Genomic DNA, 25,872 nt, shown 5'->3' with positions numbered 1-25,872 from the left:
TGAGACTTACTTTGTAGCACAAAATGACACTATGGTTTCTAAACTTCAGTGTTACTAATCCAATGTGACTTCTGCAAATCATAAAGTACAATTGCTTTTTTCAATGTAGATTCAAACACCTGGCTAAATCCATTAACTTGTGATTCCATGAAGCAAAATATACTTCCTTTTAGTAAGTTTGCCCCTATTTCCTTCTATTATGAAAACTCTTCAAATGACATTTCTAAAGAAATCAACAAAATCTATGACAAAATAATGTTAGAAGTCTAAGCAAAATTATATCTGTACTGCAGAGAGCTTTTCACAAATTTCTCTCGATTACTATCAACAAATTTATATCCAGAATAGTAGGCTCCTGTCAATTCTGGAGTAAATGTGCATGTGTTTATCTTAAAGACCCTTTGTACAAACAAATGCAATTCAAAATATATGAAAATCAGCTCAATTTAGTCCACTCCCTTTCCCTAACCCTAACTCTAACCCCTAACTCGCCCTCCCAACCCCTAACATCACTAACAGCAAAACTTATGAAGCTATTCTTTGTCAGAGCACTGCTTTGAAAATAATTGATTCACTGACCTAATTTACTAACCGTATATGCAGATCCAATCACATATAATTCATAAACGAGCTGCAACTCTAATACTTGTGCTTTACATGGACATCATTGTTAAATCCTGTAGAAGATAAACAGCTGATGACAGACTAAGAGTTGTCCTTATTCAGTGAAGTTACTATCAACATGGATAATTTCTCTCTGGTTTTTGAGCATCATTTTTCTTAGAAGGGTGCTTAGATTAACAGAAATGTGAGGGAAAAGAAATACAAATTGACTAAACACATGTTTACTGTCTTTATGTGATTAAATTCAGGAACACTGCCAGGAGAAAACTTTGTGTTTGATCTCATCTGATTTTAGTTGCTTGTCAAAAAAGAAGAAAAAAATATCTTACGGATCAGATGCTGTCTTTTTAGGTTTGGTAGGAAAAAACATGTTCATTCATTTAATAAGTACAAATAAACAAGACTGATGAGGTGAACAAAAATCAATACACAGATCCCAAATATTTTACAACTGTTTATTTTCAGTTAAAAAATGATTGATGTCAATTAGATGCAGATCTGTCCTGGTGAGTCTCATGAAATCCACCATGTCAGATAAATCACCTTCCATGGAACTCTGAAAATTCAACTCCATGCTTTAACTCATCTCTCCCTTAAATCTTTGCATTCTTCACATTCTTTAGAATTTTTTCTTTATATTTAGTATGGCTATTTTTTGAATTTTTTTTTTTAGTGGTACTGTTTTACTTACAAAGCACACTGGCTACATAGTATTGTTGATGTATTGGATATTTATGACCGCCAGTATCATTTTAACACTCACTTTTGTGAGCATCTTTTTTAAGTACCATGAAAAACCTTGGAGAATGAGAAATTCACAAAATGCAATTTAACATATAATCCTTAGTAAGCATAATATATGAATATCTTGATTTAGAGACTAAGAAAGACTATTATATTGTAACAGGCATTACTAACTCAAAAGAGGTTTTAGACAATGCTTTAAAATGAAAAACAAAAGTTAAATTGTGTCTTGCTATCCTATAATGAGACCAATACATTTTTCATAATCACAAAGACATATATTCTAATTTATCATGTTTTGGATGTGAACTAGTAACTCAATTCTCTTTGAAAATTTTTTATGAGCGAAACTGAGTCTTCTCTTTCTGTGCCTAGGTACTGTATCAGATCTAAAGGAAGCCAAATGAGACTTTGTTCTGCAACACAGTGAGTTTTACACAGCATGTAAAATTTCATGACATGAAGGTGAAAATAAAACAAAAAGTAAATCAGTGTCAATATGGTAAATCTGTGGCTATTGTGAAAATCAATTAAAAATACAGAGTGCTTAAGGAATATATATCTGTTGACTTGATCCACAAAAACAGACAGGCATACACACACAAAAAAACACATACACACATTGTCCATCACTCACTTTTTGAAGTGTCAGAAAACATTATTTCTTAAGTGACACACAGAGCTTCATTTGCTATGCATAAGGTCAGTGAATATTAGCTTCATTTACACTTGGCTGAGAATTGGTTGGTGTCAACAGTAGAGGCTTAGTTCCTGTACAGAACAGGGTTAGAATCTGACAGAGAGCTGCCACTGCAGAAGATGGATGATCTTCCTCGCTGACCCTGCTCCCCTAAACTGTCATAGTTTGGGTCTCTTTCTAGCTCTACAACAAAAGACCCTCTCTGAGCTTCCCAGTGGCCTTCAGCTTTATTGGTGCTAACAGGTCCAGACATTTTCATCGATTGGATTCTCTACCTTTTAAACACAAGAGCTTGCCCTTTTTGGCTAGCTAAACCTTGGCACAGATGTCTTTTTTTGTAATTCCATCTCTGCTGTCTATTGGAAAGGATGCAATCGGACAGGCAAACATCATGTCAGCACAGAGAGCGCTGAACTACTTATCTCCATTTCCCAGAGTAATTTTAATGAAACGGATATGGCATTTGTCTGTAGAAATTAACCCTTAGATAATCTTAGCATATATCTAAATGGAAAATCAAAATGTTTTGTCATTTTGATGACTAACTAGTATGTAATATATGTTACACAGAACTATTCAGTCAGTAGGGAAAAAAAGGGTTCCTAGCCATTTCATATATGCAGTTTTGACAACCATATTTTAGAACAAATGTACCTGAAAATATTCTACATAATTTTCAGAACTCTACTGTGAGCTCTACCAGTGGTTGACACTGTGAAATATGGCCTTCTCTGACTAAAAAATACATTAAAATATTTAATGCCTAACAAAGATGCTATACATTATAATAAATTACATGTTTCTTTGAGATCCTGACTGTGAGCTATTTTAATATGTCGGAGATTTGTTATTGATATTTGAATAATTTGATAGAAATTATCTAATTCAAATTCAAATGTTCAAAACACATATGATAAAATGATGACAAGTTCTTATAAAGAGATTTACATGCAACACATTTTACAAAAAATAACTATTTTGATTATGTATATATTTATAACTGAGACTCCAAAATATTATTATACATCATTATCAACATTATTTATTCCATGCAAAATATTATTTAATATATTTGCATATCTGGAATTGCAGAGTTAGCTAGTAAATATATATATATAATCTCAGCACTAAAAAAAAGAACTAAAAATAAAAATAAATTTCACAAAAATAAAGATAAGGATGTCCCAATTTTAACTTGTTAACCCTTTTATTAAGTTGCAGACAAAATACAATATGATGATGTTCCTGTAGTTTGAAATAAAAACCATTAATTCTGCATATTATTTTTAGTGCTGGTGCTTTCACTCAAGTTGAGAAAATAAATTATGATTAAAAACAATCATCACTTAAAATCTTTGGAGCCAAACATTTTGTTCTAAATATATTAACAACTATCTCTAAAGAAAGTGTACTTATTAGGGAGAGGAGTTCATTTAAAAATATACAGTGCTGATAGGTATTCAAGAAGAAATTTAAGAACACAGTTCTCTTTTATTTTATATATGGTACCTCAATGACTTTAATTTTTACTCTCTTAAGTAAACAGTATCTCCCCAAAGAATTTCAATTATTTTAGGTATGCATATGCAAAACAGCTATCAATTTTTAAAATTTATTTATTGATTTTTCTTTCTATAAGACAGCATGAACAAAATTAAAATTCTTACTCCAAAATGTGAGCCAGAAGAAGCACCAGCAGTCTGAATTATTTTTAAAATCAAATCAGCTAGTAGTCTTATTTTATAATTGTGGTGCTAAAAATCTAGAACTAATCTTGAAAATCAAATGAGTTTTGGATACGCTCTAAAAAAAAAAAAACCACCACCAAAAAGATGCCTCATATCCAATCTGGGTTTTATGTTGAACTGATCTAAAAAGTCTGTCCACACAGATTCTCAGGATCATGTCTATCAATCAATGTCAGCATTCTATCAGATTCCACTCTGACAGCAAGTGACAGTCAGTTATCTGCTGACATTAATGAATAATAAATAACCATGCCCTTTAGGTTTACATGAATAAAATGTATATTATTTTCAGTGTAGATTAGCCAGTATGCAAAAGCAGACTTGGTTTTTGCATTTGTTTGCTGATTTTTTTTTTAATCATGTATTAGGAAATGGTTTTTAAAAAGTAGCTGCAATAAAAGATGTGCTTAATGTGGTCTCTGGTATACATTAGTGTTTTGCTTTTCAAGACATCAACCTTGTCTTAGCTTGTATCATATGAGCTTAAGTGAGCTGTATTCACAGCCTCCTGAATGTGTATGCTGTCTTTTACAGACCTAACATGTAGTTTGTTGTCTCTGTAATAAAGTATATAAGACAGAAGATCCTTAAAAAACTAAAGATCAGAAGAAGTTGTGTCAGTATCCTAATCTTGCACCTCTTCTGTTATGTACCCTTAATCTGCCTTCCTGGCAGGAAAACTATTTAGATTATTACTACACACTTAGTGTCTCCATCTCTCTTTCTCAGATTCAAGCATACCATAACAGTCACTCTTACAACTTTTTAAAAATATCAGGGTTGAGAACATTTAACTGATTAGGCCTTCATATACACATCTTGACTATTCCTTTGTGGTACTGACAGTGGTAATTCTAGAGTTAGATACAGCCTAAATGTTACAAAAGGGACAATAACCTTCAACATTGATCCAAAGTGTGGTTTATTTTCTTGGCTCAAAAAAAAAAAAAAAAAAAAAAGAGTTAGAATACAAATTATGCCACATACTGTGATTTGTGGTTTTAACTTTTAATTTACCACTTTACCTTTCCATTATAAAACTTCTTTCTCTGATCAATAGTAAAAGCTTAATTTTATATATGTTTGCAAAGAATTAACATTATCAATGATGGAAGAGATAAAAACTAGATTTCCTGTTACACCTACTTAAGAATTCAACCAGAAACGTGAAAGGATGGATAATTGCTCAAAACAGAAAGATATGCCATGATGACACCAAAACTTTGCGATGAAAATGAGCAATAGTTATTAATAAAGTCTAAATTTTTTTATTTACTGACTATTAATATGAATAATGCTGAATTATATAGAATCACTGTCATGTTAGAAAGGTAAAAGGGCAAAATGTTTCGAGCTATAGTATATCTCATCAATAAAAACACAGAGGAGGGAAGGAAGATATATTTTTACTACCTTCTAAAAAGTTTTAAACCCAGGAAGAGTGTAGAACTTTCTCAGCGGTAAATGAAAAGCTATTTTGAAAGTCTATGCCATTATAGGAAAAGATGCGGGGAAAATGAAAGGGAAATCAGAGGGAGCTGGAATGGGAAATAACATTCACTTTGCAACCTTGAATGATGAGTGAAGAATATTAGAAAGAAGAGTGACTACACATACAGTGATGACCTGGTGAATAATCTTGAAAATCAATGGAGAGCTCTCTGAATTTGAAGTAGCAATGTCTTCTTACGGGAAAGATTTACAAAGGGGTAAAATGAACAAACCATTATGTTCTGCCTTGAAACACACAGTGCTCAAGTGTATAATGTTTGTGCAGAATAAACATTAGACACAGCAAGAAACATGGTCGAAAAAGCAAATTTAAAATTTTCTTATCAGGTTTTCTTTGCGTACTAAAATACTGTCTCTATATACTAAACTTGGAGCCACATGTTTTCCTAGCTTCAGATCACAAGCCGAATGTCTAAGGTTAGCATGTGCTAATTTCAGAGGTCAATTTGAAAACAGACTTTCATGAAGCCTGACTGTCCCCGTCCTTGAAAAGACTAAGCAGCTAAAATCTATAGGTTTTTCAGAGGGAAATCTAGACAGAAAACACAAAGTTATACAGCAGAGTTTCTGCTGCATCCCAAATTCTAGATTTCTGGTAATGTAAGAAGTGTTCAATGTTCTCATTTTAAAACATATTTACCCACAACAGTCACAATATCTGAAACACATTAATTGCAAAAATCCTCCTTCTTAGGATCTGGTAAAATAATACATGAATTAAGTAAGTTAAAAAAAAAAAGTGAAATTTACTTTCACCCATAGTAGAGGAAATACAATCTACATGAAAATAAAGAAGCAAAAATTTGTTTCTAAATTGTTTGCTTTGTGAAGCAAAATTTAAAGACATTACTGAGGTAGCTTTACTTTACTTTATTTTTTTCCTTTTAAAATATGCAGTAATCCAAGAATATCCTACACGAGTATTCAGCCTCTTTGTAACTGTCACCTGAGATTTCCACAGAGAAAAGAATCTTAACTATTCAGTTAACTATTCAGTACCTATAAATTAAGAGATTAGTGCACAGCAATTCAGAAACCTAAAAATGGGTCAAAGAGAACAATAATCTTATTTTTTTGTTCCATTATGTTCACTTGCATGTTTTCTTCTTGGTAGGGGGCTAGGTGGGCAATGTTTCTGCATATGTGTGTATATGTATACATGTATTGTGTGTTTGTGATACTGAAGTGGAAAGAAGACTGGAAACAGTAAGTTCTGATTTTACCTTGAGACCTGTCATAAATAAACTGTTATAACTATAAATGAGGTTTTTAGTTGTCCCATTTATTACAATCCTCTCAAAAAAAGAAACTTTCAATTTATCTTTGATAAATCTTTAAGGTATGCTCAACCTTCAAGAATTAGTGATTCTAATTGTCTTGGAGGAGATTATACCCTCAAGGAGTACAAGAATGTCCACAGAACATTTGTGCTATAATGAATTTATACATTTGAGTGGGTAAAATACATATCTCACATTTCTTTTCAAGGATAAAACTACTTTATAGCAAAATGTCAACTAAAATAAGAACACTATGCAATACGCTTTATTTCACCTTTTAAAAACAGAAGATATAAAGAAACATTTTTGAAATCAATTAAGTTTATTTAGATCATCTACTAGTTTAAATTAAGGTCATTAATATCATTTAGGTAAGTTAATACCATTAAGTGTCCTTGTCTATATGGGAACTGTTTAGCTAAAAAAATAAACTATTATTAAAATGAACATATATATGTTTATATATATCATTGGAACATGTCACTTCAGTCATGTCCAACTCTGTGTGACCCCATAGACGGTAGCCCACCAGGCTTCCCCATCCCTGGGATTCTCCAGGCAAGAACACTGGAGTGGGTTGCCATTTCCCTCTCCAATGCATGAAAGTGAAAGGTGAAAGTGAAGTTGCTCAGTCGTGTCCGACTCTTAGCGACCCCATGGACTGTAGCCTGCCAGGCTCCTCTGTCCATGGTGAATTAACAATCAATTTATTTTTCTCAGAAAAAAACTTTTATTATATCTAGTGATTTTTAGATATATTTGCATCTTTACACTCCCACCCTTAATTTCTCTTTTAAAAGAATGATCTTAAAAAGTATAACAGGTAATATTAACATGACAAATTGTTAAGCAACTCTGTTAAGTCACAAAGATAAGATATGTAAATTATGTGATCAATATTGTATTTTATTACTAAAGCATTGCAATGTTAATACCCTTCCTTGGATCTAGGTTTTCTTTGAAAGGCTATTTCAGCGCTAATAGCTTCAGTGTAGGTCTGAGGCTGACACCAGCATAGTTAAGAGGTTAAACGAGATGTTAACTAGATGACATATGAAACAAAAAATAAACCACAGTTACATGTTCTTTCAAAGCCTCTTAATTTTCTAATATATTGGAAGCAAGAGATAATATAATTATCAACAGTAAATAAGTGAATGAACTAAATTAAAAAATTCAAAATACATAATATATAAAATGGAACTATTAAAATTTTTCAAACTATTATGCCCTAAAATGCATTTTCCCTTGTTTTCTATGTCACTGATTGACCCCAGACTAAACAAAGAACACTAAATAATAAACCTTCCTTACTTCTTAATAAGACCACAAAAGTTAAGAAAAAAAATGTAAACTTATTTCAATCGATGCATTATTCTGGGTTCCTGTGAAATGCTATTATTACAGATTAATATATAACATGTGTACACACAGATTTGGACTTCCCTGTTGGCTCAGTGGTAAAGAATCTGCCTGCCAATGCAGGAGCTGTGAGTTCGATCCCAGGGTCAGGAAGATCTGTGAAGAAGGAAATGGCAACCCACTCCAGTATTCTTGCCTTGGAAATCCCATTGAGGGGGTTGCAAAAGAGCTGGACGCACCTTGGCAACTAAACAAAAACACACAGATTCTAAACTTTTAATGAGGTTGATACTATAGGCAGAAAACAAAAACAAATGACTTCATCAATCTGACCTAAATTTAAGGGTGAATTTTTTTTGTTACTGGATTTATTGCCAATCTTAATATTACATGTGAATCTACTCTTCTACTTCCCACATATTATTACTATATGAATTAACAAGTATTAGTACTATGTGACTATCCTAGTGAAGACATGCTTTCATAAAAATGAATTTGTGTGATACTTTGCATAGGATGAGATAAATTAACTCTGAGGAAAATTTGGATAAAAGGATTGTCTGAAGTTTTTCTCTCTGAATCTTGCATCAGATTTTTATGCTCATAGAGAAAAATAGTAAATATATGGCTGTGTTAAATTTATCCCATTAAAATTGTAGCATTATTTGCACAAAATAACTTTATTATACATAATATTATTATGAATAAAATCTATTGTAGATTAGTGATAATTATCTTATAGAAAACAACTCAAGGTTCAATAAAAAAATCAAACTAATTGCAACATTTTAAGGTATCAATGATTTAAATTTTAACAATAGCTTCTAGAAACTGATGCCAATTTAAACTTCCACTAGAAATATAAAGGGGTATATAAAGATAGGATAATTAGAAATCATCTGATATCATATTCTGTTTCTAAATCATATGAAGTTAAATTGCATTTATTAATTTCATATTTCTTTCCTCTGATTATTTTCCTAATTTTCATCGGATCTTCTTTCTGTCCTTCTTTATTTTTTGAATAGTTATCATTTCAATGAACTGTGGGTACATACAAAGATGACTAGAAATGAGTAAAAAACAGTATAACTTTAAATGAAGTCTACAGTGTTCTATAAGGAAATTGTACTATGATTCTTATTAAGTATCACAATGATCCTTCTCCATATTTTTAAAGAAATTATGAGCAAATATCTCTGCAAAGGACAGAAGAAACTGATTATCAGTAGTTGCTCCTGGGAAAAGCAATATTTTGGGACTGGATGGCACTTGTTCTAGATCTTGCAAATTACCTATTCAAAAAGCCTTTTAAAAAAGTACTACAAGGTTCTGAAAATTAATAATTTTAAGAAGAGTATAAAATTATAATACAATATAGTTATAACTCAAATAGCAGAAATATATTTGGACATGAAACTGAATGTATGTTAACTTCCAATATATAGAGTGAAATGTTAGTTTAGGAATTGACTTCTTGTGTTTTGTTTCCTTGTATTATTTTTCATTTCTTTTGCAAATCAAGATAATATTTACAATATATAATTTGGAAGAAAACTAATATAATCTTAAAACGAATGGCACTTTGCCATATAAGATAAACTTCAAGATCTTATTTTGGAAAATTTATCAGGCTCTTTTCTCAAGACATAGATAGTATGTTAGTAAAAAGGGACAAATGGCTTTCCTTTCATTAAAAGAGGGAGATGGAGAAGTTAAAAAGAAAAACATAAAGATAATGGACAAATAGAAAATAGCAATATGACAATGAATACATATAAGTAGTTACACTATCCTCATAGAAATAAATTTCTCATGTCTGGAGCAGACTCCTGTTCATGTTTGCTTATTCTTAGCACGTCAACTTGCTATGTGCTATGAGCAAAATGAAATAGAATATATTTGCCTTTGGAGTAGGTAGTATATTTACCAAATTTCTCAAAGTCTTTAAGAAATCTGATAAACATTTACTGGAAGATTTGGGTGGTGCAAGGAACTATGTCAGCTACTGTGAAATATATGTAGCATGCTATAAGTAGGTTTTGGTTGTTAAGAAATTTTAGAATTTGTAAAAAGAAATTACAATGATAAAAATCAGACCATATATGATGATCTCCAGAGGGAAAGGGCAAAGCACTTGTAGGAATTCACAAAGTGGGATCATCTAACAAGGTATAAATGTCATTTAATTTGAAATTGTAAGAAAAGGCATAATTTCAACAGGCTGATAGAGGGCAGGTGGCATTGTGGGGTAGAAAAAAGGCAAGGTAAAAACCAGGGGAAGTACAGCCAGTGTCTAACATCAGAATTTGGAAGAGAGGTTGCTGAAGAAGCTGGGGATATGTGAGATTAAGATACAATAGGTAATTGTGAGAGGTCATGATAGTTTATTTGCATTTCTGTTAATTGGGGACCAAATGTTAAGTGATAGGGCATCATAAAAACATCTACAGATGTCTTCAGATAGAACAAGAGACCAGTATCAAGCAGATGGAACAGGGCTCTCAAGGATGATAAATTATGTGACTGAAAGTTAGAAAAGAATAAAATGCCACTGTAAAAAATGGGGAATTTTTATTCGTTATTAGAAACCTGAAGCTTTCTGAGTAATACTGTAACAATGTCTCTGTCACATTTTACCAAGTGCATTCTTACTGTTCCATAAAAGAAGAACTGGAATAGAAAATGGCAAAGCAGAAGAAATATTTAGAATGTTTGGGAAAGACAGAGATACAAGTATTTTGAAATTATTATAAATTGAAGAAAATTTGTATCACCTTTTAAGACATCCTGAAAGAAATCTTATCTTTCAAAAAAAATTTTCTGATAGATAAATGCTCATCTATAAAGATGCGATCCACTGTATCAGTTATGGGCAGGGATTCTGGAGTCAGATTACCTTGATTAAATGGCAGTTGGCCAGTCTATGCGGTGTGTGATTTTAGGTAGTTAACCCACCCCTCACTCTGCTTTGGTTTTCTTACATAAAAATGTGTATAATTTATGTAAATCTAATTTAATATACAGAATGTATAACTTTTACATTTTACATACTTCTAAATATGTTTTTCTCCTTTAAACTAGGTAATAAAAGTGCCTACCCACCAGATTGAGTTAGGAATGCCTCTCTATAAGACTAAATGAATTAATAAAATGAAACACTTAAAACAGCTCTTGCCATCTTTTTATAATTTAAAAACCAACAAAATCTATGACCTGCATTTACTAAATGCCTTTTGGTGAATCTCCCCTCTTTTAAATCATTTAAAAGATTTACTGCTGTTCTATTGCCTGAGTGATTTTATACAGATGTTAACTTAATTTAAAAACACATATTTTGGAGATACATTTCAAGTTGTGTTTGAATAAGCTACCAGGTTACATAAAACTTACATTGCTAGAAAATTTTAATCTCAAGATACTTTAAAAACACAGAGAAAAAAGATCACCCACCATTTCAGCAATCTGACAAATTCAGTGATATTATGTTCTTTTATTCTTTTTCATTTGCATATTTTTCGTAATTCTAAATATGAGTATATACAACATATTTTTGTTTTCCATTTAAAATTATTAATAAATGACTTAAAATTCCTACATCACACTGCTGATACTTTAATTTCAGTCAAGAGGATGCACTTAACTTTGGACAATTAGATTATTTTAATATTTGAAATTATAAACAAGGCTGGTAGGAACAAAGGTTATATAAAAAGTTTTTTTCTTCCATTGATATACCTTCCTCAGCAGATGACCAGGGATGAGATTACTGACCTAAAAGATATTTAACTATCTGTGTCTTTGGAAACATGTTCATTTACCCAGTGCCATAAAATTTCTTTACTTAGACAACTCCTGTTGCATTATTAATAATGAGACAACAGCAAGCATTCATTGATTATTTGCTATGTCCCAGATAGGGTTTATACACGCATTATTTCATTCACTTCTGACAAGAATTCTATGGAAACAGGTACTATTTTTATTAGCACCATTTTATACTTAAGGAAACTAAGGCTTAGAAGATTGTCCTAGTTTTTGCACCTGGTATGATGCTGAGCCAGAATTTAAAAGCTATGACTCCAGCATCTGAGCTATTAACTCTGTAGTGTACCTTATATTTCTTTTTATATACTATAAATACTATATATCATAAAGATATATTTGTTACTGTCAAATGTAAATGTCAAAGTAATGGTACAAATTGCTACTTTTCTGTGGAAAAACAGTTTCCAAAATCAACAACCAGATTTCAACTATTATTAATGCCATTAAATTGGATGAGCGTTTTAATTAATGAATGTTTTAATTCTTCAAGTAACATATAACATTTGTTCTATGTCCGTAAGTTATATGTTAGTAAAATAATGGTATATAGAAAATATTAAGAAGTAACTATTACGGAAATCCTTTACAATAAAAACTAGAAAACCTATGATTATTTGAATTCTCCTTTATATGAAATCATCAAAAAATTATTAAATCTTCATTTTAATTCAGGAATTAAAATTAAGCAATAGAAATAATGCAAGTAGCTCACATCTCTATGTTCCAATGTATGTGCACGTAAACTGCATCACATCTTTGGATATTTTACAATTAGTTTGACCATATATTTTATCACCCAAATTAGAACATTTTTAAAAGTAAAAAGACACACTGTAAAAAGTAAAACAATTATGTCCAGAAAACTAGGTTTATGGTCACCCTACCTAGAATAAAATGTCATTACTTCTTCAGTAACTAAAATCCACTGGTTGAAGTTCAGTATAAATTTTAGGAAGCGTTGTGATGTAGTAGGGAAATAAAAGGCTTGAACTGAAAAACAGAACCCTGGATTCTCAGCCAATTTTGTTATTCATTAATATCCCTAACCTTCAGTTTCTTCCTAAATTGAAAGAGAGAAAAAAAATACTTTCCACCTCTTAGCAGTGTGATAAGGATTAAATGAGAAAAATGACCATGAGTTTTCAGTGTGAGCTACAAATTACTTATACAAATTCAAGTTACAATAATAAGTTCCACACTTTGAGAATACTTTTTAAATGAAATAAAATTGTAAAAAAAAAGTTCTAAAAATTTCAAGCTGTTTCAGAATAAATTTTCACTAGTTTTCAAGAGATATTTGTATATGTAAAATAAAATCTGCTCTCATTTTTTAAAATTAATACACTTCTATCTAAATATACTGGCTAGTTTACATAGTAGTTGTCATGGAACTGATATGCTGAATATTTTCAAAAGGACTTTTTGATAATCAACATGCTATCTAGAATTATGTTTTTAAATGAGTGTAAAGATATTTTCATAAAAATACTGTATAAAAACATTAGAATTTCTCCATATACTAGTAGATTTGAGAAACATGTGCTTTTCAAAATTGAATTATGTTTTCCAAAATCACAAAGAAATAAAAGCTTTTACATCAACTGAGGAAAACTGTGATCAGTTTTCATAATTGTCCATATTTCAAACTACACTTTTAACACACATCACAACAGACTCCCATTCTAGAAAGTGCCCAGATAAACTTGCCTTTAAGTGACTAACTACCATTATTTGGCTAGGGACTCGGTACCATCCTCTCCCAAACTCTTTAGTTTTCCTCAATATGGGACTGAGATTTGTTTTCAAACTCTTAACAGGATCACTGAAAGGAAACAGGAGAAATACTTATAAAAGGCAGGCCTGGATTGATTCCAGAGGCAAGTACACTCACAGCAATGCGTTGGAATTATGCCAAGGAGGGAAATGTTTTTGCAAATGAACATAGTGCCATGGTTAAGTATAAGGTATTTAATTCCTTTGTCAACATCACTAAGGTTAAAAATTAAGACAGGTACGTGGTAGACAAAACAGTGCACACATCCTCTTTCAGCTTGAACCATAAGAAGGCATCTTGAGTCCTTGAATCAAATGTTTTTAATGAACCTAATTTCACTTATTCCAATGCAGCATTAATGCAGATGACAGTGAACTAATGTTACTTTATTTTTAAGCACTTTGGCGCAGTTTGCAGGCAACAATAATTTGCTACTCAAATGTGGTTCCAATTCTTGAAACCAAAATAAATGAATGTAAATAATCTTAATAGTACCACATTTAATGAGATGATTTTCATCATTTCAGAGAAACTGGAGACTTCACGGAAAATATATCTCTTCACCACATTTAAAGACTGCTTCTCATACTAAATTCTATACTTAGAAGTACAGAAGTCAAACAGTTCCTGGTTGATTTTCTTAGTAAGTAAATGTAGAGATCATTTGAGTTAAATTACACAAAATAAAACAAAAAAGACTATAATTTGCTTTAAAATTCTTTAAACCTTAAAAGAATAAGATCTTTAACGTTATTTCCCAGTTTCTTTTTAGACAAATTTAATTGTGTGCTTTTATATGAATTTTTATGTGTTCCATTTTTAATTGTGCAAACATTTTAAATTCCAATTTCACATCAATCAAAATCTGCATACTACTGAAACCGGCTGCTTTCACAGCTGAAGTGTAACAGTGTGTCATTAAAATGTTCTTATAATAGTTATTGTTGAATCCTCCATCATTTTCAAGTACCTGTTGTTAATCTCAAGTCAATAAGAACATTCCATTTCATTGAATTGATGAATTCACTAAGAATATTTCTATACTTACCCAGTGGAATAGCATTCTGCCTATTAGTAGTGATAAATCTCCATCAGTTTTTGATTTCCATACATATGCAACCTGCGGGATGTTCTACTTAATAAGAAATACTACTAGCAAGGGAAAGGGAAAGATGACAGGGGGTAGACAGGTTTGACTCCATGGAATGGCCAGAGAGGCTGCTAAACTGGTCTAGGGGACGGGAATACATCATCTCTGTTTAGCTCAGAGCTCACTTTACAATGTCAGCTATGGTAGGAATGATAATTGAGTGCTGCTCAAAGGCATTTTATATGGTAGCGACCATTCACATGAAGTATTTAACACTTCAATCACGACAGAAAAAATATATTTACTCAGTTATTCCATCTAAATAGTACACTCGGTAGAAATATAACACAAGCCACATATGCAATTTTTACATTTTTAGTAGCCACATTAAAAAAAGTAAAAAGAAATATTTGAAAGACTTTTAACGTTATATTGTATTCAACCCAATATTTCTAATGTATGAGTTTTTCAAAATCAAAGTAACATAAAAAATTACTGATGTTTGCCACTTTTTTTTTTTGTACCAAGTCTTTGAAATTCAGTGTGTAAGTCATACTTACAGTATATCTTAACATAGAATCGCCATTTTTTAGAACCTCAGATTCACATGTGGCCACTGGCTACCTTCCTAGACAACACAGATCTAAATATTTGCTAATTTCTTGAAACATTCTATGAGAATGAGAATTTTATAAGAAAGTAATGTGATTTACATATCAAACTACTAGAACCAAGGCATTTAAGTTCAGCAATGAAACAATAATACTTGCTATGATTCTTCCTGCTTTCTGATGGAAGCCAGAACAATACTGTCGCTAAAAGTCCAGACTCTGGAATCAGAACATTCTGAGTTTTAATCTAAGCTAGGACAATTACTTACTAAGGTAACTGCAAGCAGTCTTTTACCCCTGACAGCCTCATTTTTTTTTTCTGTAAAATAGAGGTGATAATGTTATCTATCTCATTAAATGAACTCTTTTGTGTAGAGCACATGGAAGAGTATCTGCACATGGTAAATTAGCAAAAAACATTTAGTTACAATAATTATTTTTCACTACAATTCCCTTTAAATTAACTGGGAAGTACGAATATTAAAATTATACAGCTGCCTCAGGGGTACAAAGAATATATAAAAGTTATTTTGGGTAATATATTATGTTTTCAAATTTATAAGAGACATGAGTAATATAACCTGATTATATTTTCAGGATATTCACAAACAGAAAAATATCTATTAATTTTGAATATCCCTGGACATAGTTTTGAATAGAAAAAAATTGGCCAATTATTATGACTACATAAAGCTATGTAAGAGAAAATTCAGTTTTATTACACAAAGGAAAAGGTTCACAAATTCATATGCTATTATTATTTCAAAACAGAAAATGTCCAGCTGATATATTCTGATAACTAAAACTTTACTTTGGCCCACTTCCACAAAAATGTAGTCTACCTAAAACTTGACTTATCAGAGGAACACTCCTTTTATTGTTTAGTCCTGGAAAGAAATACAGCTTTGGCAGAAGCAGTCTCAGAGATTTAGCAAGTGAAATCTGATGATTTTTGCATAGAAGCTTTAGTACTTATAAAAAATAATTCTAAGTTTGTAACTCTATTTGTATGTATCTTGTCTGTTAGAAGAACTCTTGTTAGCAGCCCCCTTCATGCCCTTTTCCTGCTACCCATGAGTCCAGACAATATGGGTTTCAAAACATAGAATCACACATCATTCAATCTTGATTAATGTCACCTCTCTCTGCCCAATCTCCTTTCTTAAATCTCATAGCCCAAAGTGCCACTGTTGTCTTCCACGTCAAGCACAGGGTTAGTTAAATCTTAGTAAGAAATACCATTATCATCAATATTTACTGCAATACCTATTGCACACTTAGTGCACTGTGGCAAATCATCAATAAGTTCAATAGTGACTTTGCTTAAAATCCACCAAATCGGACTGCTGGTACAAACTGACTCACCTGTTCAAATAATCATTATAACTTGAAATCTTTGACACTGAAACAGAAAAAAGTGCAAAGAGAAATTTTAATAGCACGTATTACTTACGTTCACAAGTGTCCCCTTTCTGCTGGAAGCCTGCTTTGCAGATACATTTTCCAATGGGCACTAACCATTCTCCTTCTGCGCTGCAGTGCATCCTGGGAGAGTTTTCCGCTTCTTCCTCTGCACTGCTCACACATGTCCCTCGGACCTCGACTAAAGAGGAAAATTCTGAACCAGTCACTGTATCTGGAAAGATAGCTAAGTTCTCAATAATGGACCAGCACTTCTTGTAGTACACTTTGACTGAAACCAAAGCTATGCAAGCCCCTACATCCTGAAAGGCAAGATAGAATCCCTTTTTGGACAAAGGTCCAATCTCTCTCACCTCAGTGTTAAGCTTCATCTTTCTTTCACCAAGGTCACCTTGAGTAAAACTTTCATCTGCAGCAATGGTGTCTATTTTGACATAGAGATTTTCTCTTATATTCCTGCCAGTGTCGTAGTCTGTTTCATAATAGTACAAATTAAAGGTTTCCTTGCAAGTTCCCAGGACTCCAGGAAGACTGTTACAATCCCTCAGGGTGAATTTCAATTCTACAAAAATCCTTTGTGCATTGCCTTTCGAAATCCAGTTAGTCCGCAGCCAGTTGTTTTGGTTGGGCTCCATGACCTGGCAAACCTGGTATGTTCGGATTGGGGTATAGTTCTCGTCCAAACCACTAATTTCTTCCCACTGTAAAATTTAGAAAAGGTCATCAGTCATTCATCAAATAATAAAATTAGGGTTTTGCAAGTGCCTGAGGACTCTTCAGTATGGCACAAATGCATATCTTTGAAAGAGTGAGGTGAACTCCTATGGTGACAAACAATGTAACCTTTAGAATGAGTCTCTGTTCAGCTCCATCCTGGTGGCAGAACATCATTTAGGTTGCTTATATTGTTTATGCACACAATAAATCTTTTATTTTGCTTAGTATCTGTTTGCTGATGTATTAGTGTTGCTTTTTACGCGTTTGCTTATGCCAATGTCTCCACTGAGCTTATGATTTTTATAGACTAAAGCACATAACGAAATGACTTAAATTACCATTTAATGCATATACATACAGCTACATGGTGGAATTTTTGATCATTCTGTTGACATTTTAAGTGTTGATGTTATATTTAAATTAAGAGAGTACCTGAAAACACAGGGAAGAAAATGCCAAGAGTACTCTGAAATGCAAGAGCATTTCACAACATGTTGATATTCATAATGGGGAATCTTTCTTTGCAAAATGAGCTATAAAAGAGTAATGTTTTATAGAGCTGTTTATTTACTGCAGTGTTATATATAATATTGTCCATAATGCCACATAACTATAAATAGTTATAAAAGTATGATTCAACGGACAATAAAATGTCCATGGCAAGCCAGCATGTTGAATCACATTTAAGTAATAAGCCTTCTGACAGGAAAAATATCAGATGTTTAAAAATACCCATTCATATGCTGATATAATATATACTACAGCGAACTCATTTATTTTCACAAAAAAGGAAAATAATAAGCTCAGCCGAATTTGCAAGAATTTAAAGCTTATTAAACCTTGCTAAATATTATTTTTATTGCTCATTGGTTAATAAATTCATTTCACCTAAAAGCCTAATCAATTGTTGTTTATGTCCTTTCTTACCATTATTACAAAATTTTCAACTTTGCATTTATGATACCTTAATAGTGAAATTGTCACCTACTTGTATTCATTTCCCTAATAGGAAATGCCAAATATAAAATCCTATTAGTCTTCTAATCCAAAGCCACATAGCATGCAATATTTAAACTACTCCTTCAAGAAAAGCAAATGGGAAGAAAAATAAGCATGTGGTAATGAGTTTTATTTATAAAACTCGATCAGAAACATCAATTTCCCTAAATATTCTGTAAAATACTAATATCTACTTTTAAAAGTAGCTCTGAGAAAACTGACAAAGTAGCAATATCCTGAAATTCAGAAATTTATTGTGATGACATATATTTGCTACAATTTTATTATACACGCTATCAAAGATCCTCAAATGTAGCAAACAGGCCATTATCATGTTCAGCTTTTTACTCAACACAACTTAAGTTTGTGACTAGTTAATGCAGTGCATAGTTTTCCATTTTAGTTAGCTGCTTATAATCTTCTTGAATGGCTCTCAGCCAAATATAACCAAATTCATCCATTTGGATGAGCAGAATTTTAGTCTCTTAATTAGGTTGAAATTATTAAAAGAAGTGAAACTAGTAATAGCATCTAACAAAAAGTGAAAAGCTCCAAGGATAAATGTGCTCTTTTTAACAATTCCCTAGTTAGAAGAAGCCAAGGCTAATTATTAGAAAGGAATACAACTGAAGAACTCTTTTTTCTAGTTCTAAGAACAATTATATTATTTTGTTCAATGTATGAAAAATCAATTTTACTACCAATGAAACTCAGTTAACTTTAATGCTTACTTAAAAATTTACTCCTGAAGGGAAACTTTAAGATGGATTGAGACGAAATTAATGCATTTAATGCAACTTTTGGTTTATTATCTTACTTTCTAAGAGACTGAAGTGATTTCTACACTGGGAAAGAAGTCTTAATTTGGCTAGTGTGCTTTTATAGTACGCTTACAAAATTATTTCTAGACACTTATATCTTAATAACATTTTATTTCCAGTTAGATATTTGGCCACTTGTAAGCCAACCCATTTCATACATGGGATAAACTGTCAATCATCATTGTCTAATATTATCTGCTGATTCATAAGATATGTAGGGTTAAGTTCACTCAAGATATTTTGCACTGATAAAATGTCCATTTCAGTCCAAGATAAAACAGAAAGTCATGGTTTATCATTTTATGGATTGCATGGATGAAATATTAGAAACATATATCAGTTTACTTCTCCTTACGAGATAAAAACCATCCTCTATCTCTATTTGTTTTAACTGATGAAGGGTGGAAAATGGGCCACATCTATCATTGGCAAGAAATGTGCTCAATTTTTTTGTGAATGCCTTCCTATAATGCATATTATTTTACTCACGGAAACCATTCAACTTTCAAGGTTAAGTATGACATTCATACTTCAAACTCAGCCTACTTTTTATATTTAATCTGTAAAATACTTGTCATTTTTTTCATAGCTCTTTCTGACCAATACAGATAACTGCAATATGATCTTAAGCATCTCAAATATTCATTTTAAAAACCTAATCTACTTTAAACAGATTTGCATTGTTCACATTTTACATTTTTAAACTAACTTCCAGCTTATGACATGTTCATTTCATGATGTTCTTAAACTCAAAAATCTCTTTCAGACTTACATTCTTTGCAAACTTTTTATATCCTCACTTATACTTAATGCTCTTTGACTCCAAACTTTTCATTGTACCAAAGATTAACTTAAGTAACAATGGGGATTACAATTCCCTTTCTTGGAGCCTTTTTACTTAGTAAGGGATGAAGTATGTACGCTCTTTCACAATTAAAACAATACCCAAAGACACTGACATTGAACTAAATTTAAGTAAGTAATGTATCTTTCTGGATAAACAACACTTAACAGTCAGAATTTTTTTAGAATCTACTTATATTTTCATGAACTTTTATTGGACAGCTTTCACTTATTTATTGTAACATATTTTTACTCTGATGTGTGCTTGTTCTGCCATCACTTCTGATTAATAAGAACAGGTAGCACATAGTACAAATTTTGGAGAATCCAAATCATATTTCGTAGCAAATTTTATGTTAAAATGTTGAGCATATTATACTTTTAGTTATCCTTTCATGTATATTTTGAATAATGCTTAAATGTTTTTCAAAAGAGGAAAACAGATTACCTACTGTTTTTAAAGACCTACATACACACAACCTACCTGGTGATTATACTAAAGAAGTATAAAGTAACCAAAGAAGTTTGAGTTCATGAAAAGCATATTCTCTGTAATTAGTTAACATTTATAGCCTGGAAACTGACATATGGTCCCACTCACAGAAGAACTCAAATGATAATCATTAAAGAGATTTTTTTTTAATCTTTCTTTCAGAGTTCTAAGTATACCATCTCTACTCCAAGAATTCAATGTCTTATTATAAACCCAACAAAATATTGAACAAGATATGTGAAATCAAAACAATTTATTTAAATGTGAAGAATCTGAATAACTCCACTGGGGAAGGGAAAGAGGGTTTTATTTCTTACTTTAAAAAATAGAGGTTAGTATTTTATGAGAAGAAGAACTTACCCCATTGGGTGGAGAGGAAATCCATTCCAACTCTGTTTGTTGTGCTTTAGAATCCAGCAGTAGTACTGAAAAAGAAAGTTGCATTTCTAAATGTTAGATGAAAAGTGAAAATATGTTTGTAAAAGTTATTAAAGTCAATCTAATTTTTAAAACAATTATCACTTTATGATTTAAAATGTATAAACATTTATTTATATTAGTGAATGGTGAAATATAGATCCACCTGACAAAAATATTCCACTTTCTTAAGGGAAGAAAGATATTGAAAAACCAACTTACACATTTAATTGAAATATTAAAATTAATTAAAAACTCAAAAGTATGAAAGCAAAGGTAAAAAATTGATATGTGATGCGTACTGAGTCTGTAGTAATTGTATATTATAAAGAATTTTGTAAACTACTGAGTGCTCTAAACTTTGTCAAATAAAATAGCATTAACATAATAAAGCATAATTCCATATTACTCCTCAGTCACTGACTTGTACTATTCTTCAAAAACTATTTCCTAGTGCATTTTGAGAATTGGAGTTTATTTTTTTAACTTTCCACACACAATATCTTCTCTTAAGCCATAATGAATATAATTAAAAATCATATTAAGCAGTGTTATTATGAGAAAAGTAAATTGCCTATCACAAGATATATTTCTGGGTTATTCAAACATCTGTTTTTAATATTTCTACTTTTTAAATTTACAAATATTTCAAAGCATTAGCTAATTCTCAAAATGGGATATTCAAACTTTGACTTGACTTTTAAAAACCGTTGTATTCTGCTTTTACACTACCATAAAGTATAATGCAATTAATTTATAATTTATATAAATGTAATAAATGCTCCGGATGCATTTACAATATAATGCAAGATAATGCATTCAAATGGCACACATTAATATATACCATGCTTCCAATTTGATATGTTTTACTCCTTTTTAGGACAATTAATCTCCTAAAGCATTCACTCTGCTCAAACTAGTTTCAGAGTTACGAGTTTGCATTCTTCAAAAATATTTCCATGATTCCATAGCATTTTAACAAATGAATCAATCTGTCCAGAAATAATGGTGAATATATTTTCAGGCATGTAAAAATGCTTGCCATCAATCTCAACAAGATGTTAAAATTTGAACTTAAATGAAATACATGCTTAGATAAACTTTTCAATAACTATTAATAGGGTAAAACACTGTGGTGTTAAAGGTAATGAAAATTTTTTACTCTAAGAAAAGAGAGAAGCAGTTGATAATGTGTTCGACTCCTTCACACTAGTCAAGGTTATTCCCTATAACTGAAAATAGATATACAAACACTTTTTTCTCAAAATGTTTTATACTTAAGACTCTCAGGGAGACCATGATAGCAAGCACCCTTTCAAATAATAATAATAATTTTTAAAGCCACACCTTTAAAATACTAAGTTGTACTTCGAACTAGGAACATCAATAAATGTTTGGACTACTGAATTTATAGGAAATGATTTTTAAAGTTTATTTTGTTTTTGTCCTCAACATGCACAAACAATGTGGGTTCTATGTACTTTTCTTTAGAGATTATTTTTTTATTATTATTATTTCCGTCTTTCGTAGTGACAAGTGAATTTTAAACCCAGGAGACTTTCTTGGGTCATTTTTGAAGGTGAAATAAGCACCGTGATGATTTACTGCTTTTCCGTTACCCCTCGGCACAGCCTGGGGTGAGAACCAGGGACCCAGGTGGGGCAGTGATGGCAAACAAGTTAAGAGAGAAACAAATGAGCAAATAAAAACAAAAGGGAAACCGGCCCCTGAGCATTTAACTAGCTCGTAAAGATTCAGCCCATCTGCCTTCCGCTGTGTGCTCTCTGAACCAGCCGGTAACTGTGAGCTTTTGCCTTCCCGCTCGGAGCACCAGCCCCTCTTCCCGCCCGCGGAGGCGTAGCCTGGCGGTCAATCGACAACGCGGAGTGCGGTCCGCGGTTCCGGGACTCAGCCCTCGCCGCGCGGGCTAGGGTGGGGGATGCGGGGGGTGTGGGTGAGGAGCGAGATGCCGGGCGCGCCGGTGGAGCCGGCACCCGGCCGCGCGGGCAACGAGAGCCGGGGCGGGGCCGTCGGCGGGGCGGGGCGGGGGCTGCCAGACGGGCGCGCCTGCCGCGCGGAGCATCCATTACGCCTCCGCCAGACCTGGGCACTCCAGGGAACCGGTGGCGCCCTAACTCCAGAGGGAGCCGGGAGGAGGAGAGAGGCTATCGAGAAGCGTCTTCTCAGAGGGGGCCGCGGCAGCGGCATTAAAGGAGAGGAAATACAACGGCTGCACTTCGCCTCCAAGCGTTAGACTGACTTATATGCGCGCTCCCAGTAGCGAGAACCGACCTCCCCGAGAGAACATGTGCGGGAAAAGTGGAGAAAGGAGGGCCCTCATCTTTTTCTAATCATTCCCATCCGCTCCAGAGAGCTAGGCACCTGCTCCAGGCGCTCCCTGGCGCTCACCCCTGGGTGCCCCGGCGTCGCCTCAGGGCTCGCTCGCTCCCAAAACGGCAGCCCTTGACCGCCGCGACTCGCCAGGTGAGTCGCCACCGAGAAGCGGAGCGTATTCGCCACCCCCGCCCACCTTTTAAACAGCTCACTTCTGCACGTAAAGAATTCGGCCTCCTAGAATCAGAATCCTCTCCACGTATTTCGCAGCCAGAAGAGAAACGCGGGCGAGCAAGCCATTCTGACTGCAGGAACCTCTCCCCCTAGTGATGCAGTTATTTATAGCTCAAACTCCAGCCGGGGTCTGCGCTACCTCGCGCGCGGGGTTTCGCCCCGGCGGTGCAAACTTTTCCTCGGGTCCCGAGATTCCGAAGCAATCAATATAAGTTTGCAGGATTCAATGCCCCTATTCTCTGATGTCACGCTAGTAGAAATGTGGGTTTTGGTGTGTATGGATGTGTGTTTCTAGCAGATGTGTGTTCATCTGCAAGAAGGAAACCGACAGCTGGAAGTTAAGGTTTGCTCTGAATGGGTTCAGCATCAACACAGGTTGCAGATGTGGAAACTGGGGTCAGAAGGTCAGGCTGGATCAAAGAGTAGGTCATAGCGTTTGGTTGCGGGGGTGGGGGGAGAGGTTTCAGTGACCGAAGAAGGCCCCATGAAGAGAATCGTAAAAAGCACTAAGTCAGGAAGTTTTCAGACATAGATGAAGCGAGTACCGATGCGTATCAACTCCCGACCCAAAGACCTATATCTGGTAACAGATTTCTCCATCCTACACACTTTAGGGACAAGTAATTATTAGTATTCTGCTTTTCAATATCGGGAAATCAGCTTTAGACGTACAGCCTGCACGATATGGAGGGGGGTGGGTAGATTGTGACACTGCTCAGAAGACGTTTCCATCGACAGGATTTATTTTTCCCCAGCTCCAACTACAGGCACCGAAAGGTATTTTTACCTTCTGTCAATGGTTCAAAGGAGAAAACGAGAGGAAAAAGCCATATACAGGAGTATCTAGCTGCCCCAAAGAAGCTTGCTCTCATGAACCAGAATTAGCCCCCAGGGTCCATGTCTTTCGCAAGGTTCGATCACTCGTTTTCCTTAACTGCAGAACTGTGGGGGCAGAGGTTTGAGGACTTCTGGTCGCCCAGGCGGCATCTTTTTATCAACTGCACAGTCCAAGCCCTCCTTTTATCCCCCTCCCCTTCCCCCCTACTCCCACCGCCCGCCCCTTGCCGGGCCGAGCCCGCTGGGCTGCCACTATCCCCGCGGCCGCCGGGACCTGCGCTGCGCGCGCTGAATGGAGATGTCTCAGGCCGGCGAGGCGCGGGAAGCGCGCCGTCCGCTGCTTCACCTCCGCGGCGTTATTGTTCCGCGCCGGCGTCCGAGCGCCAACCGCAGGCCCCCGCCTGCTCCTCCGACGCAGTGAGCACTTCATTAGTAACCCGAGCGTTCGGAGCTCACACAAGTCACGGCCCCTCAGGGAAGGCTCCAGCCGTTCGCCGGCGGGCTGGCCAGGGTTCTAGAAGCTGCACTCCCCGGTCTCGGACCAACTCTGGCCACAGCTTAATCCCAATGAGACGAACGGCGAGAGGAGAAAAAGCAGAGGGCTAGAGGAAGAGATCTGACCTGCCCCAGCTCCGGGAGAACGAGCTCGTCGGCGGTTCCCACACCCCCGAGCCCCCGCCCCCCCCCCCCGCGCCTTCCTTTGATGCTCACGCCCTCTGGACAGTCTGCGCCAGAAATCCCACTCTGGTCGGGCTAACGGCCCTGGGCGCGGGGCTGCAGGCGGCTCAGAGAGCCCCGCTAGCCACCGGCCAGCCTGGAGCGGCCGGAGCGGTGAGGGGGCGGGGAGCCGGCGGGGGAGGGTCGCCGGGCGCCGGAGGCGCGGCCGGCAGCCCCGCGGACCAGCCGGCTCTTGCAGGTAGACAGCTAAATAAATAAGTCAGAACAAACTTTGCTTTCCCATCACCTTACCTTCCTTTGCAGCCTGCGCTTCTCCGGTGTGTGCAAAGTGGAGCAGCCAGATGTAGCATAAAATAATCCATGAAGGGTGCCGAGTTTGAAAAACCATGGTGCATGAACAGGTTTTATCTTAGGTTTCAGTTGAGCCGTAGCTTTTTAAATGCTGTTTGCTCCGAAGTATATGGGCTTTTTATTTTTTATTGCGCCCCACGCATTGATTCCCCTTCTCGATCTCCGGCTGGCTGCTCCACGTTTAGCTTTTAAAAAAATTTCCCCCCTCCTTTCGTTCACACTGTGTTTGCTGCCTGCAAGTCTCCGACTGCAGACCGGCCGCTTGCTCCACACTCCAATAATATCAATTAGGGGGGAGGGGGCGGGGCTCCGAGCCGAGAGCCTCCGCCACTCGGGTTGAGTGGCAGGCGTAGCCGGCCTCCCAGGCGGCGATTCCCAGGGCTTAGGGGCGGGTCCCAGCGAAACGGCCGCCCCAACCTTGGGGGTTGGGTTAGGGGCGCGGGCCAATCGGCG

The 25,872-nt window shown here is 34.9% G+C and overlaps 1 protein-coding gene across 4 annotated transcripts in view; it reads right to left on the bottom strand.

Moving 5' to 3' along the window:
* The window catches only part of EPHA7 (EPH receptor A7), a 213,485-nt gene extending 187,708 nt beyond the window's left edge, over positions 1 to 25,777 (bottom strand). For 2 of the 4 annotated variants that reach the window (XM_005684669.3, XM_013966476.2), the window contains exons 1-3: positions 25,360 to 25,777; positions 20,929 to 20,993; positions 16,727 to 17,396 (exon numbers count right to left, since the gene is read on the bottom strand). In XM_005684669.3, coding sequence (XP_005684726.1) covers positions 16,727 to 17,396; positions 20,929 to 20,993; positions 25,360 to 25,456 — 832 coding nt within the window. In that variant the 5' untranslated portion in view covers positions 25,457 to 25,777. The remainder of the gene's footprint in view (positions 1 to 16,726; positions 17,397 to 20,928; positions 20,994 to 25,359) is intronic. The other 2 variants (XM_005684668.3, XM_005684670.3) reach the window with 1 other exon arrangement.

The sequence above is a fragment of the Capra hircus genome, chromosome 9, assembly GCF_001704415.2.
Source record: "Capra hircus breed San Clemente chromosome 9, ASM170441v1, whole genome shotgun sequence".
In the NCBI taxonomy this organism is placed as follows: domain Eukaryota; kingdom Metazoa; phylum Chordata; class Mammalia; order Artiodactyla; family Bovidae; genus Capra; species Capra hircus.
Note: the sequence above shows the minus strand (reverse complement) of the source record. Positions and strands in the feature narration are given on the sequence as shown.